This window comes from Gobius niger, assembly GCF_951799975.1.
Source record: "Gobius niger genome assembly, chromosome: 6".
Taxonomy (NCBI): Eukaryota; Metazoa; Chordata; class Actinopteri; order Gobiiformes; family Gobiidae; genus Gobius; species Gobius niger.
Window position 1 is genome coordinate 19,029,589 of NC_136857.1, and position 13,410 is coordinate 19,042,998.

Here is a 13,410-nt window from a genome sequence, read left to right on the forward strand (position 1 = left end):
TTCTATGGCCCAAATCCACATTACTTTAACTTTCCATTACTGTATTCAGGTTGACCTCAGAGGATTGCTTGGCCGCGCTTTTGACCTTTTCAAGTCTCAAGTATAATTTAAGGGGCACTCCCAGTGGTTTTAAGATGCAAGACTTAGCAGAGAATAGTTTGAATTCCTCCAAAATGGCGGACAGAAACATATTGAAGATATCAGTGTACGGTGTGCAAGTGATCAAGCAGAAGTCATTTATAATATTCAATGAGCCGAAGCCAAAAAGCTATCAAAAGAACAGTTAAATCCCCTCTGTAGAAATCACATCATAAGAATGTAGTGCCTGTAGATTTAGACAATTCTAGAGGGGAAGTCCCAATTTAAATAGTAGATTATAGGGTAATCTGCACAATCTTTTTTTGTGTTTAGTTTGGGAGCTGGGGAGACCAGAAGTAGGAGTGTACAGTGAATTGGAAGTGTCAAGTTAGATATATGAGGTGTGATAGTGAGGGTCATGAAACACTCTGAAATACAGTGCAGCTGTACATAAGATACAGTAGGACGATCTTACTCCGAGTGAATTTTGTTTATATAGCTGAGATCAAGTATATGTGGTCAAATAATAAGTAATATTCTATAGCATGGGACAGTATATCTGAAAAGAGATAGAAAAAATACCACACACCCAAATCAAATCACATGCATCTACTGTAGTGAACATACTAGTCTAGGCTGCATTAGTTTTAAAGGAATAGGCCACCGTTTATACATTCAGAGATGTTCATACCATAGCTTTGACGAGTGGATGCGTAACTGTCTGGTCTTTGTGCGTGCGCTCAGTCACGCAAGAAGACGAAAGACGTTGTTTGCTTTTAGCTTCTCCCAGCATAGATATAGTTCCAAACTGGGGTGAAGTTAGAAGCCACCAAGCTGTTCCACGTTTTCCCTATTTAAATACAGTAGTTAGAAAAGCTACATGATCCAAGTCTAGTTATACAAAATATCTACATACTAGTTATATAGAATATTTACATGTCGATTTTCTAAGCGGATAAAAAAAGGGGTACTATATTGTAAGGCGTAATAATACCTTAGGAGCACTTCGACGTTTTATTACGCCATACAATATAGAACCCCAACTGTGTCCAAGGCTAAAATCTTAGGTCACAGGGACAAAAAGGCAAAACATAAACAAGGGTCAATGGATGTGTAGCTCAAACTTTTCTATCGCAAATCGCACAAAATCTTCCTCCACCAAAATCTCTGCTGAGAACGAAACCTTCATTTTAAAAGGCATGCCAGTACCGCTTCCATAAATTTGAATAACATGTCTCTCTCTGAAATTTATTTTGAAGATCGCGATCATGACAGGAAGTTGTGCATTTAATCCCCTTCTACACTTGACACTTGAACCTGAGCGTCAGAGTTATTTGCATAGGCAGGAGCGTCCACACTTTGCGCACACGCTCTGTACTTTCAGTTCTTATGCAGTGTGGTGTAAGGAATCTCCACCATCCTGTCTCATGAAAGTAGATTTAACAAAAGAAAAAACAAAAAAATATATATATCTGAATTTGTCTAGATAAATAACTTTCCCTGCCATTGGAAAAAGGAGGAACCATGCGTTTGAATCAGTGACAAAGGGAACGCGCTCTTCGGGGCTTGGCTGCCGCTTTTATGGATCAGTGAAACGTTTTTCAATACAACACACTGCTGGTGAAAGAGAGATTAAACTCGGAGCTATGGAGAGATTCGCGCTGTGGACATGGATGCTTTTGTGTTTGCTCGTGGCATCAGCGCGGACGCAGAAATCATCACCTGAAGGAGGTAAGATTTTTCCTTTACGCACTTCATATTCTCACCAGGCATAGTCAGGCAGGCAGGCAAGAATGTGTTTTAGAGCTCGAATGAATGAAGGAATGTAGCCTGGTATGGGCACATGGACGTAAAAGCTAAAACAGAACGAGAAAGAACAAGAATGAAGGGACATGGTGCACCCCAGAATGATCAAAGTGGTGAAAGAGTGAAAAGACCCCTTTAAAAGATTAGTAATAGCCTAACACACCCTGCCTATATAGTCTATCTCTCTGTACAGGGAGAATGATCTGTGTCATCTACATTAAAACTAGTAAAAACAAATACAATCAAATATTTGATGTAAGTTGTAGCCTACCTGACCAATAGGCTACTTAACACTAGGATCAGTGACAGTGTTTGTCTAAAACTGGATTGTGACTTGATGTTGTGGTGCCGGAGTGTGGGCATGGGGTTTGTTCCTTGAGGCTGGAGACATGGCATCCATCCAGACATTGATAAAACTTTTTGAAATCCCTCACCTCAGGGAACAAGGGGAGGGCAGAGACCCATGACCACCCTGACATCTGGCACACACACATGCAAGTGTCATATTTTGAATTCTTATAATATTGTAGGCTGGTGAAATACACTCATCATCTGCATAAGGTCTAAGGAGACCTGGCTGTTATAGATTTAGCGTGTGGGTCTAAGCTGGGAGCGTGGGGCGAGTCTGTCAGCTGAGAGAAGTTCTTTATGACCACATCTACACAGTCACTGAGATGCTGTCACTGATATCTCCACAAATAGAAGTCTGGTAAGAGTGAACCAACTTAGCAATCATACTAAGCTGCCTCTCGTCCATAATGAAGATCTATTTTCACACCACGCCCTGAAAAATGCTGCTAGGAATAATTATAGAGCAATAAATTATTGTAATGAAAGAATAATAACCTCAGCTTCTCTTAATTAGTGTATGCACTCTGCTTTGTTTTCCTCTTAGCATTAAACACAGGTGAGGTGATTATTGTACATTGTTGAGTAATGGCTGTCTGAGAGTTTATGCCCGTATTCTATTTTGAGATTAATGACATCAGAAAATCAGAAGTAGTAGGTAAGATAATTGAAATCTTCATAGTTTGTCTAGTTCTTTTGGTTTATGATGAAAACTGCCAGCCTAAAAAAAAAAAATCCTCATTAATCTGATCTGAAAAGTTTATTCAAATTGTACTTACTGCATTTGGCTATTTAATGGTAGATGAATGGACAGTGAAGCTCAGTTGGTGGCCCTTTTTCCACTGATTGTGTATAACGTGACAATAGGTCAATTAATTCAGTAATGCATTATGTCATTATATCACATTATCAGTCAGAAAAGTGTGCATCTAAGTACAGCAGTAAAGGCAAATCACATTATGGTTATGCCAACACAGAGGTGATGATAAAGACATAACTGCAGAAATCCAAAAGTGCCAGTAAGATGTGAGAAATTCTTTGGAATCAGGTGAATGGCAGAGTGCATGTACAAGCACATGATTTTGTTGTGTAAACTTCACTGACCTTTTAAGCTTTCAACACCATCTATTTATCCTGGGAATGACCTCACCTTTCTGATATCAAATCTCACAAAAGGACCTCAATTAGTAGCTGCTATAGTAATTAATAGGTTCAAATTTGTCAATATCTGTAAATGTTCAAAAACTCTCTGAATTCATAAAGCTCAGAATAATTATCATTCAAACAACTGCTTGTCCAACAATGTAAATTTTTTATGCATGGTTACAATTAAACATACATACATGCATACATACATGCATAGCAGCATATTCACTTTGCACTAGTTGATGTTGCAGTTTGTTTTCCTCTATAGTTTTTTTTTTTTTTTTTCTTGTCTCAATGATCCATTACTGCCGCTGTGTAAGACTGTGCAACATTCCAGTTCTTCTGTCACATGGAACTGCCCCCCTTCCTCCCCTCCTCACTAGCCCCTGCTCCTTTTAACGCCTTTTATTCCCCCGTTCAGTCCCACCTCTGGCCTCCACTCCCTCTTTAATACCTGCCAGCTACTGTTTTCACGGCTTTATCCTCCGCTTTTAAATAGAGACTAATGAGAAGAATTGGGAAGGATCCATTTACTCAGTTCAACTACACACACTTTGAAGCTTTTGCCAATGTTCAACAAGCCAGCATCATTTTATGGTTCCTGTTTACACTTTTAAAACCTGTTTCACTTCTTCCCTCGGGCAAAGAGTATTCTCAATAAATATTTTAATGGGTGTAACGTATGAATGGAAACCTTGAGGAGATTCCATGGCAGCTCGTCAGAGAGGCTTATGGAAAAAAAGTTTTGCTATAAAAATGAGCGTGGAGGTTTTCCCATACCTACGGGTTGGGGCAAAATAGTGATATATTTGCCTTTGGGGGTGTAATTAAATGATAATGAATGGTTTAGAGTAATCAAAATGTTATCACACAGACAAAAACAATATGCTCAAGTTGAAACAGAATATAGATCTGCAAGCAGTCAATTATGTTTCAAAGTATGTCGAAACATCAAAATGATGTTTGGTGAACCCTGAAGCGCATCTCGTGGAAGAAAAGAGAAAGCAGCAACAATCAATAAAGCACTTCTTTTTAATAAAAGCTACTTGGAAACATGTTGTGGCATGGGTGTTGCCACAAATTTGTTATTAATGTTTTCAACTTTTGGCAGTGTTTTCATCCTAAAGCAAGGCACTGAACCCTTTGCCCCCTCTGCAGGAATGTGAGGTTGGTTGTGTATGGGATCTTTGATGTAAAGTACTGTACTTTGATCTGTTTGGTCACCATGTCTCTGTAGTTTGTTATGACTGGCTTTTTCAGGAAAACACACTGCAAAGACTGATATTGTTGTTTAATCTTTTCCCTTAGTGCTGAACTGTTGTGAAGGCGACGTCCTCTTCCTCCTGGACTCCTCTGGCAGTGTCTCCTCATATGAACACTCGCGCCTGCTCTCCTTCCTGTCCGACCTGCTGCTGCCCTTCTCTCTGGGCGAGGACCAGGTCAGGGTGGGACTCTTACAAGTCGGCACCCAGCCAAAGGTGGAGTTTGACTTCAGCACCCACTACTCCCAAACCAGCCTGCAGGGGGCACTGAGGAACACCCGGCCGCTCAGAGGGGATACTAACACAGTAGAGGCACTGAGGATAGCCACAAACAAGGTGCTTCGTCCAGGGGAACCTGGGGGGGCCAGGCCTGGGCTCCCTCGGGTGCTGGTTTGGATGACAGATGGGGTGAAACCCGGAGAGGTGACAGGACCCATGGAAGCTCTGAAGGATGAGGGTGTTTCAGTGCTAGTGGTGTCTACCGGACATGGGAACTATCAGGTGCTCAAGGAGGTGGTGACCCCCCCTATTGACCAGCACCTCTACTTTGTGGATATAGATGACCTGAGTATTATTACAGAGCTCCTCCGCAATGCCATTATTGGTGAGTAAAATGCTATTTGGTTTCTCATACTCCTGATATCTTAAAGGGGCTAGATGGAAGTTAGTCATTTTATGCTCACTACTGCCACCTCAGGTCTTATGTGTAACTGCAGCTTCTATATTAAGCTCATGCATGACGGCAATTCGGACCGAATTAACACCTTTTTGGGTGACAGTGCAGGATTTTAGAGGCAGTTGTGGTGAAAAGGTCTGAGCTCATTCTACATATTAGGACATGGCTGGAACATGTAGGGGGATGAAAATACTTAGTTTTAACACTTTTAAACTTCATATAGTCCCTTTAAGACATGGACCTTTTCATATCTTTCATGTGGCATGGTGGCGCAGCGGTTAGCGCTTGTGCTTCACAGCAAGAAGGTCCCGGGTGGTGCCTTTCTGTGTGGAGTTTGCATGTTCTCCCCGTACAATAGGCCCGGATGAATGAGAGTGCAAGTGTGGGACAACAGATGGAAAATTAGCCCATGGGTGCAATCCGGCAAGGTGTGTTTACATGCATGAGTCCCATGCATGCAATGTCCCTACCAAATAAACAACACAAAAACAACTTGTGCTGCAAAGTCCTTATGTTCAAATATAGTATCTATTGGTGTGATATTTTTAAAAGCTGTGTCATGTTACTAATGTTCTGCTAATAAGTAATTTCAATATGCACAGTTCCCCACTTTCACAAGCAGAAAAAGACACACATTCAATCTTTAGTTTAGTCATTGAAAGTGAGCAAGCCAGTGTCCCAAAAGATGTTTTCCATGCTGTACATGATATTCTAAATTACAAAATGAGTAACACATAAACACATAATTAGCATGTGCATCAGGTACAATTTAGAGCATTCTGTGATTTGAAGAGATGCTCCTTCTCCTACAGACACAGCAGAACTCAATTTATTTGACTTCTGGGCACCTCTCTGGAGCGAACTTTAAATTGTACTGTTCTACATGCATAACATCCCATATGTACAACATTCATATGATTGATTTGTCCTTGCACGTCTTTGTTGACATTTTACACTATGAAGTCTGATTTCATGGAACAAATCATATATGAAAAAGTGGGCTGCCAAAGTAAACAGAGTCTTCAAGCTTCAAAGGATGCTTTCAAAATGGATGTGTTTTCCCAACATATTCTTGTATTGAAGTCGCATACTTCAGGGAATACAGACAGGTCAACTTTGAATTAGCATTTCATCATCCATGCCATTAGAATTTAATTGAATAAGTCTGTGTAAAGTTTAGCATGGAAACAGGACATATAATTTTGCAACATTACATGCCTATACCAAAAACAGGGCCATATATCTTGTTTATAAAAGGGTCCTAAATAGAACATTATTTACTATTGCTGAGAGTTGATCCTGGGCATTAATGTTAAACAGACTTCGTCTCACAGAGGCAGTAATGGGATAGGCCTGTCTATTAACGGGTTAATGATTCATGGATGTATGTAAGTGTATATTTAGCCTGAAGATGGAAGGTGCTCCAGGGGAAGCTCAGTGGCACAGAATGTCCTGAAGCTGTAAAACATTAAGAATGGCAATAAGTGCCTAAAGCAGCAATCATAAATATAATTGTGGGTTTTTTGACTCATACAGGTAACCTAGAGGGTTAGGTGAGTGAGTTTTTGTGTAATGAAAGTATGACTCTGTGGGTGGCTCTAACCACGTCTGCAATCGAGACTCCTTGTCTTCAAATGTCTATGTTGCCAATTTCCAAACGTTTCTTTGCATGCATTCTGGTAGCTAAAACTTCTAAATAAGCTATTCATTTTATAATCATATGAAGAAAACATACACAAAAAGACAGACATGAAACCACTTAACTGCGAGAATTGATGGAGTTTTTGTACAAGCCCATATTGAGCCAGTTTTGAAGCTTTCAAGTTATGTCGTCAATAAATGTATTAAGTGTGTGTTTTTTTTTTACTGATTTTTAAACTGTTTCTATTTATTCTATAGAAATTATCCGAGCTGAAAGAATGACGGCGCGAGATATTTCCACCAACTCTGCCTCTCTCCAGTGGCGGCCAGTGCTGACAGGTTTAAACGGCTTCTATGAGATTCGCTTTGGTGCTGTGTCCACTGGTGGGACCGGGAGTGGAGGTGGGGGTCCTGGGACCAGTCCTAGCATTGGGGGTGGTCAGTACCAGAGGTTCACCCAGTCTGCAGACTCCAGCACAGCCAGGCTGACAGGACTCAAGCCTGACACTACATATGTGGCCACACTGACCCCAGAGTCTAATGAACAGGCTTTCAACACACTGTCCGTAACCTTCACCACCAAACCAGGTGCGTAGTTATGTGGTCAACGCCTCTCTTTTGTCTGTTGTTTCCATGAAGGTGTCCAACATTTAGTTCTCTTCACTGTACAAACCTGTTTCATTTTGGTGTCCTGTTGAACTTGAGTCTTGATGTATTCCATGGGGTATTGTTCGGTAATGTTCAACATTCTAAATGTTGAATAAATATGTAGTGCACCCACATTTACAGGAGGGTTATTTTCTATTGTAGGTTTATTTAAACATATAGATTTCTTGAAACTACTGCCATCGAGATTAACAGGATATGGAGATGGTAACTGTGAAAATAACTTACTCAAAACATTTCACTTCTAAACACAGACAAGCGTTTGGCAACACCTCAGAGTTCAGTGTCTAGATTTAGATTAGTGTTGTTGTTTTTTTGTCTCAGGTTTAGACTTACAGGCAACACTTTTAATGTTAGCACTCCATGCTGGCTCTGACAATAGATGATTCATTAAAGCAGTAGGATGTAAGTATGTTGCAGTTATTGCTCAGTTTAACCAAATAGCAGTTAGCGCTTGTGCTTCACGGGGCCTTTCTTTGTGTAGTTTGCATGTTCTCCCTGTGTCTGTGTAGGTTTCCTTGGTACTCCAGGGGGAACTACCACTTAAAACATGTACAATAGGCCATGATCAATGTCACACTTTAGTCAGTCTATCAGTGGAGTGGATGAAGTGTAAATCCCTACAGCGCTTTGTGTGACTTGTGTCAAGTGAAAAGCTTTCATTCCCTTCCACTATGCTGACTGTTCAAGTATATTATGCTAACATATACATTAAAGGTACACTGCGCAACATTTTGAACTAAACTGTTGCCATCAGTACAAAACATGTTCCTAATGACCAGCACATTAAAGAAAATGCTATTTTTGCAGTGGGTAATCAAAGAATGGATTCACACCTATTTAAATCTCCATGCAGATGAGCTGGAGACGTACCCACTCCCAGTAAAGTTACAGTCACGTCTTAGGAGAGCTGAGCCGCTCATAGCAAAGGCTCACGTTTGTTTGTACATTTATGAGGTATTTTTCAATGGGATGGAAATATCTATCATAAAATAAATGCTTGTATTTCAATTTTATGTATTGGGTAAAATTCTATGCGGTGTAGCTTTAATGCACCTTACAGTTTCATACTGTTACATCTATCTAACTTTTTCTTTGGATACAGCTGTTCTCACTGGATGTTTGCATTTATTATTTTTCTTTGTCTTTTGCCAGAGGTGCTGAGCCCGGCTGTTATATCAATCTCTGAGCTGGGATCTAGCAGTGTGCGGATAAACTGGGGCCCTCTGCAGCCAGACCAGGTCATCAGATACTATATTGAATACTCCACTCTGCCCAGCGGTAAGCTCAATGCCGTCACCGTCAGCGGGACACAAAACTCCACTGTGTTGCGGAACCTCCAGCCCGACTCCACCTACCTGATCACCGTGAGCGCGCGACACTCCTCCGGCACAGAGAGGGCCATGTCGGTCAAAGTGTGCACAGAGGAAGGTGAGATCAAATATCCAGACTTAATCCCAAGTCAAGCTGCTCCAGGTTCATTCCAGTCTGACCACTTCTGCGTTCTGGGTTATTGTGCTTCTGGTGTGGTAAAATTACAGCTTAATCGTTCTCTTGTTGCCATTAGGAGAACATAGACAAAAGACTTAGATCTACGGCAGGAGCTGCTCTTTCAAAACACTTCCTGCTTGAGGACATGTGATATGAGGTGTTTGAAGATGCTAATTTATAATAATCCCCAACAATAATGTGTCAAAGTTGATTCATATAGCACTTCACAACAACACCAAAGTGCTTCACAAAAAGATAAAACACTAAAACACAAAATTACTTCTAGATATTATTTAGTTTTGTCTAGGTATAAAGTTTAAAAATTAAAGAACAGGTGCACACATCATCACTTACTCACATTCACTTATGATTCTGAAATAATGTCAACGTCAGGCCTTGGGGTCAAGTCCAGCAATCCATACATATTTTTTTTATAGCATGTAGTTAATTTTGTGAAATATACACAAAAACTTAGGGCACACTCAAAAAACACATCCTAGATGTCAATCAATTTGATTTTTCGGATGAAAATCTTTATTCATAGTGTAGGGCAATATGTTGAGAACAAGAATGATAAATGGAAATCAAATTCTCAGCCCCTGGAGGTCTGGATCCAAAATTATAGTCAAAATCAAAGTGACAAATCAGGTCACTGGTTGATCCAAATTCTGTAGAAACTACTCAAAAAGAGTCTGTATCATCCTCAGTAGTGTGTGTGGCCTCCACGTGCCTGAATGCACTCCCTACAACGCCTGGGCATGCTCCTGATGAGACCACGGATGTCCTCCTGAGGGATCTCCTCCCAGACCTGGATTAGAGCATCAGTCAGCTCCTGGACAGTCTGTGGTGCGACGTGGCGTTGATGGATGGACCGAGACATGATGTCCCAGATGTGCTCTATTGCATTTAAGTCTGGGGAACGGTCGGGCCAGTCCATAACATCAATACCTTCATCATGCAGGAACTGCTGACACACTCTTGCCACATGTGGCCTGGCATTATCAGGCATCAGAAGGAACCCAGGGCCCACAGCACCAGCATATGGTCTTACAATAGGTCTGAGGATCTCATCCCGGTACCCAATGCCAGTCAGGGAACCTTTGGCTCGCACATGGAGGGCTGTGCGGCCCACCAATGAAATGCCTCCCCAGACCATCACTGCCCCACCACCAAACCGGTCATGCTGGATGATGTCGCAGCAGCAGAACGTTCTCCAGGGTGTCTCCAGACTCTGTCACGTCTGTCACATGTGCTCAGGGTGAACCTGCTCTCATCCGTGAAGAGCACAGGGCACCATTGGCCAATCTGCCAATCTCTGTGTTCTCGGGCAAATGCCAATGGGGCTGCACGGTGTTGGGCAGTAAGCACCGGCCCAACTTGTGGACGTCGGGCCCTCATACCACCCTCGTGGAGTCGGTTTCTGGCCGTTTGAGTACCAACATGCACATTTGTGGCCCTCTGGAGGTCATTTTGTAGGGCTCGGGCAGTGCTTCTCCTGTTTCTCCGTGCACAAATGAGCAGATAGCGGTCCTGCTGCTGGGTTGTTGACCTCGGTCGCCCCCCCAGGTCTCCTGGTGTACTGGCCTGTCTCCTGGTATCTCCTCCATGCTCTGGACGCTGTGCTGGGAGACACAGCAAACCTTCTTGCCACAGCACAAATGGACGTGCCATTTTGGATGAGCATCAGTCCCTGAGCAACTTCTGTGGGTTGTAGATGCTCCTCATGATACCTCTAGTGGTGAGAACACTGGACAAATGCAAAAGTGTTCCAAAAATACGGTACAAAGGATGAAGACAGGGAAATGGTCTGTGGTCACCACCTGCAAAACCATTTCTCTTTTGGAGTGATCTTGCTAATTGCCTCTCATTTCCACCTGTTGTCTGTTTAATTTCCACAACACCAAGTGAAATTGATTCACAATAAGCGTGGCTTCCTAACTGGACAGTCTGATATCCCAGAAATTTGACTGACTTGGAGTTACATTGTGTTTTTTGAGTGTGCCCTAAGTTTTTGTGAGCAGTGTATTTTCACACAACAGGGATCTAATTAACTGGAAATTTACAGAAACATTTTTTTTTAAGAAGCAAAGCTAAACTATTGAAGCCTCATTTGTCCCCATTCATCTCACTTGTCACGCATCAAACCACTGTAAATGAAGCTTTTGTGACATAACGATAAGAAAGTGCTGCTTATGTACAACACTAGGCTTATGAGAAGACAAAACAACAACATTTCAGTCTGAGATACACTGTGGTTTCAGAAAGTCTTTGTTGTGCCCCCATCTGATCAAAATCTCCCCTCAAGCTGTTCCTTTCTGTAACAAAGAGCAATGAATGGAATTTATTGCAGACCTAAATGTTTGTAAATGCTCAAAAAACAACTATGATTGAGAGCGATTAGTCTTTCTTTTGCTGTTGTTGTATACTGTTGTATTGTTTATATTATTACCAATAGAGAAGACACTTATAATGATTTTTGTTTTGCCTTTGACCGTACATGATTGTAATTAAACTAGCGTCTAAAACTCAAACCAACTGAATGCGTCTCTTCCCCAGTGACTCCAGCGCTGTCAGACCTTCAGCTGACCACAGTGGGTAGTGACTCGGTGCAGGTGGACTGGAGGGGCAGTGGCTCTGGGCTCAAAGGGTACTGGCTTACCTGGGAGGATCAGCAAAACTCAGTGTCCTCCCAACGCTCCACTATGTACCTTCCTCCGGAGTCTCTGTCTACACGCTTGTCCCGCCTCCCCCCACTGGCCCGAGTCTGTGTGTCTCCCATATATCGTTCTGCCCGGGGGGACGGGCTCTGCTGCACTGCTCAGTTTCACTCAGGTTAGCCATGACAGAGACATGTCAACAGGTGCTTAACTATTTACAGATTTACAGTAAATAGACCTATGGAATGCAAAGACATACCTGTGGTCCATTTTATGAACCAGTCAACATGCTTAAAAGTATACTCAATTAATAATGAATTTTTAAGTGCACCCATCACTGTTATGTGGCTACAATTAAATTAAAGTGTCTTCATTGTTGTCTAGGAAATCTAGGAATGTCTAGAAAAGTGAAAATAGTTTTTGAAATATTTATTTTCATCATTGCATACACAAAGGTACTTCTCCTGACTGACCTTTATAAACTTTAGAGACATTTGTGGACACAGAACAGATGACTGCGTGATTACCTGAACTGAACTCTTGTTTTTATCCTCTTTAGATGCATTATCCTATGGCCACCAATCATAGCAGCCGTGAATGTGGTGAACACTCCTGCCCAAACATGGATGGACGACTGGTGGAGAAGAATGTTGACTTTCCTCTGTAATTCTCTCTCTCCTCCCTTTTCCCCATTTGTGGACATCACTCAAGAGATGTGCTGTCAGTTTTTAAGGAGCAGTCACATAGGTGCCACAGACACTGAAGGGATATAGGCCTGGGATATTATGGCCACGTGTTGACTGCTGAAAATGTTTTTGACTGTTTGCTTTTCCACTGCATCTGGTCTACACCTGTATTGCATTCATCGGAGGAAAAATGTTACTTTGCACATTAAAGAATGTTAGAGGTTTATGTCCGTATGTCGGCCAAGAGCCATTTTGCAAACTGTTACCATCTGATTTACGTTAAAAAAGGAATTATACTGAAATAATTTCTCTCTTGACTCATTTTGTATTGCATTGAACTTGTTGGCCATGTGTGTAAGAGATGTAAAAGAATGGGATGTTCAAGAAAATTGCAAACAGACCAACCATATGTTTTCACAGCTTCCAGTCATATGTGCACTCAACCTAGCCTGTAATTATGTCTGAACACTGATCAAAGCTATTGGAAAGTATCTGCATAGGAAAAAATGTGGCCTACAATTTATTACATGCATTCATGCTTGTTTATCTTCAAGCAGTTTCGAAGTTCAGTCTTTGCTGCCCTCTTATGTCAAGAAACCTATAGCTTACTGTGTTTATTATATTACTGAACTTGACATAACCTATTGTATGCACTAGTAGGCCTATATTATGGTGAAATCTAACATAAACTTGCAATGCAATTCCATTTTATTTTTTTAGTAAAACTTTTTTTTATGTTTACAAAGTGTGGTCTGGATTTATTTGAACTCAAACTTTAGTTCAACAACATCTCACCACCAGATGTAAGTGGACAAATGAAATAGCACTATTCACATTTAAGACAGACTTTGATTAAGATTAATACATTAAAATGAATTTTAATTGGAAGGAGGTTAAAAGAGCTTGGCTATAAATAACAAAAACCGAAGTGAAATAATGGCTTTGCTTACGCT

General features: G+C 41.3%; 1 protein-coding gene across 1 annotated transcript; it reads left to right on the top strand.

The window, feature by feature from the left end:
• Positions 1–1,426: 1,426 nt before the first annotated feature.
• vwa1 (von Willebrand factor A domain containing 1) lies at positions 1,427–13,108 on the top strand. The gene is made up of 6 exons (XM_079558544.1): positions 1,427–1,809; positions 4,687–5,244; positions 7,216–7,545; positions 8,779–9,054; positions 11,671–11,946; positions 12,331–13,108. The coding sequence occupies exons 1-6, from the start codon at positions 1,725–1,727 to the stop codon at positions 12,357–12,359; spliced, it is 1,554 nt and encodes a 517-aa protein (XP_079414670.1). The 5' UTR covers positions 1,427–1,724; the 3' UTR covers positions 12,360–13,108.
• Positions 13,109–13,410: the final 302 nt, after the last annotated feature.

Bases quoted from the DNA above. Each gene is read 5' to 3' on its own strand.
- vwa1 (XM_079558544.1), top strand. From the start codon at position 1,725: ATGGAGAGATTCGCGCTGTGGACATGGATGCTTTTGTGTTTGCTCGTG. The intron at 9,055-11,670 runs GTGAGATCAAAT...TCTCTTCCCCAG, and splicing joins CAAAGTGTGCACAGAGGAAG to TGACTCCAGCGCTGTCAGAC. The intron at 11,947-12,330 runs GTTAGCCATGAC...TATCCTCTTTAG, and splicing joins CACTGCTCAGTTTCACTCAG to ATGCATTATCCTATGGCCAC.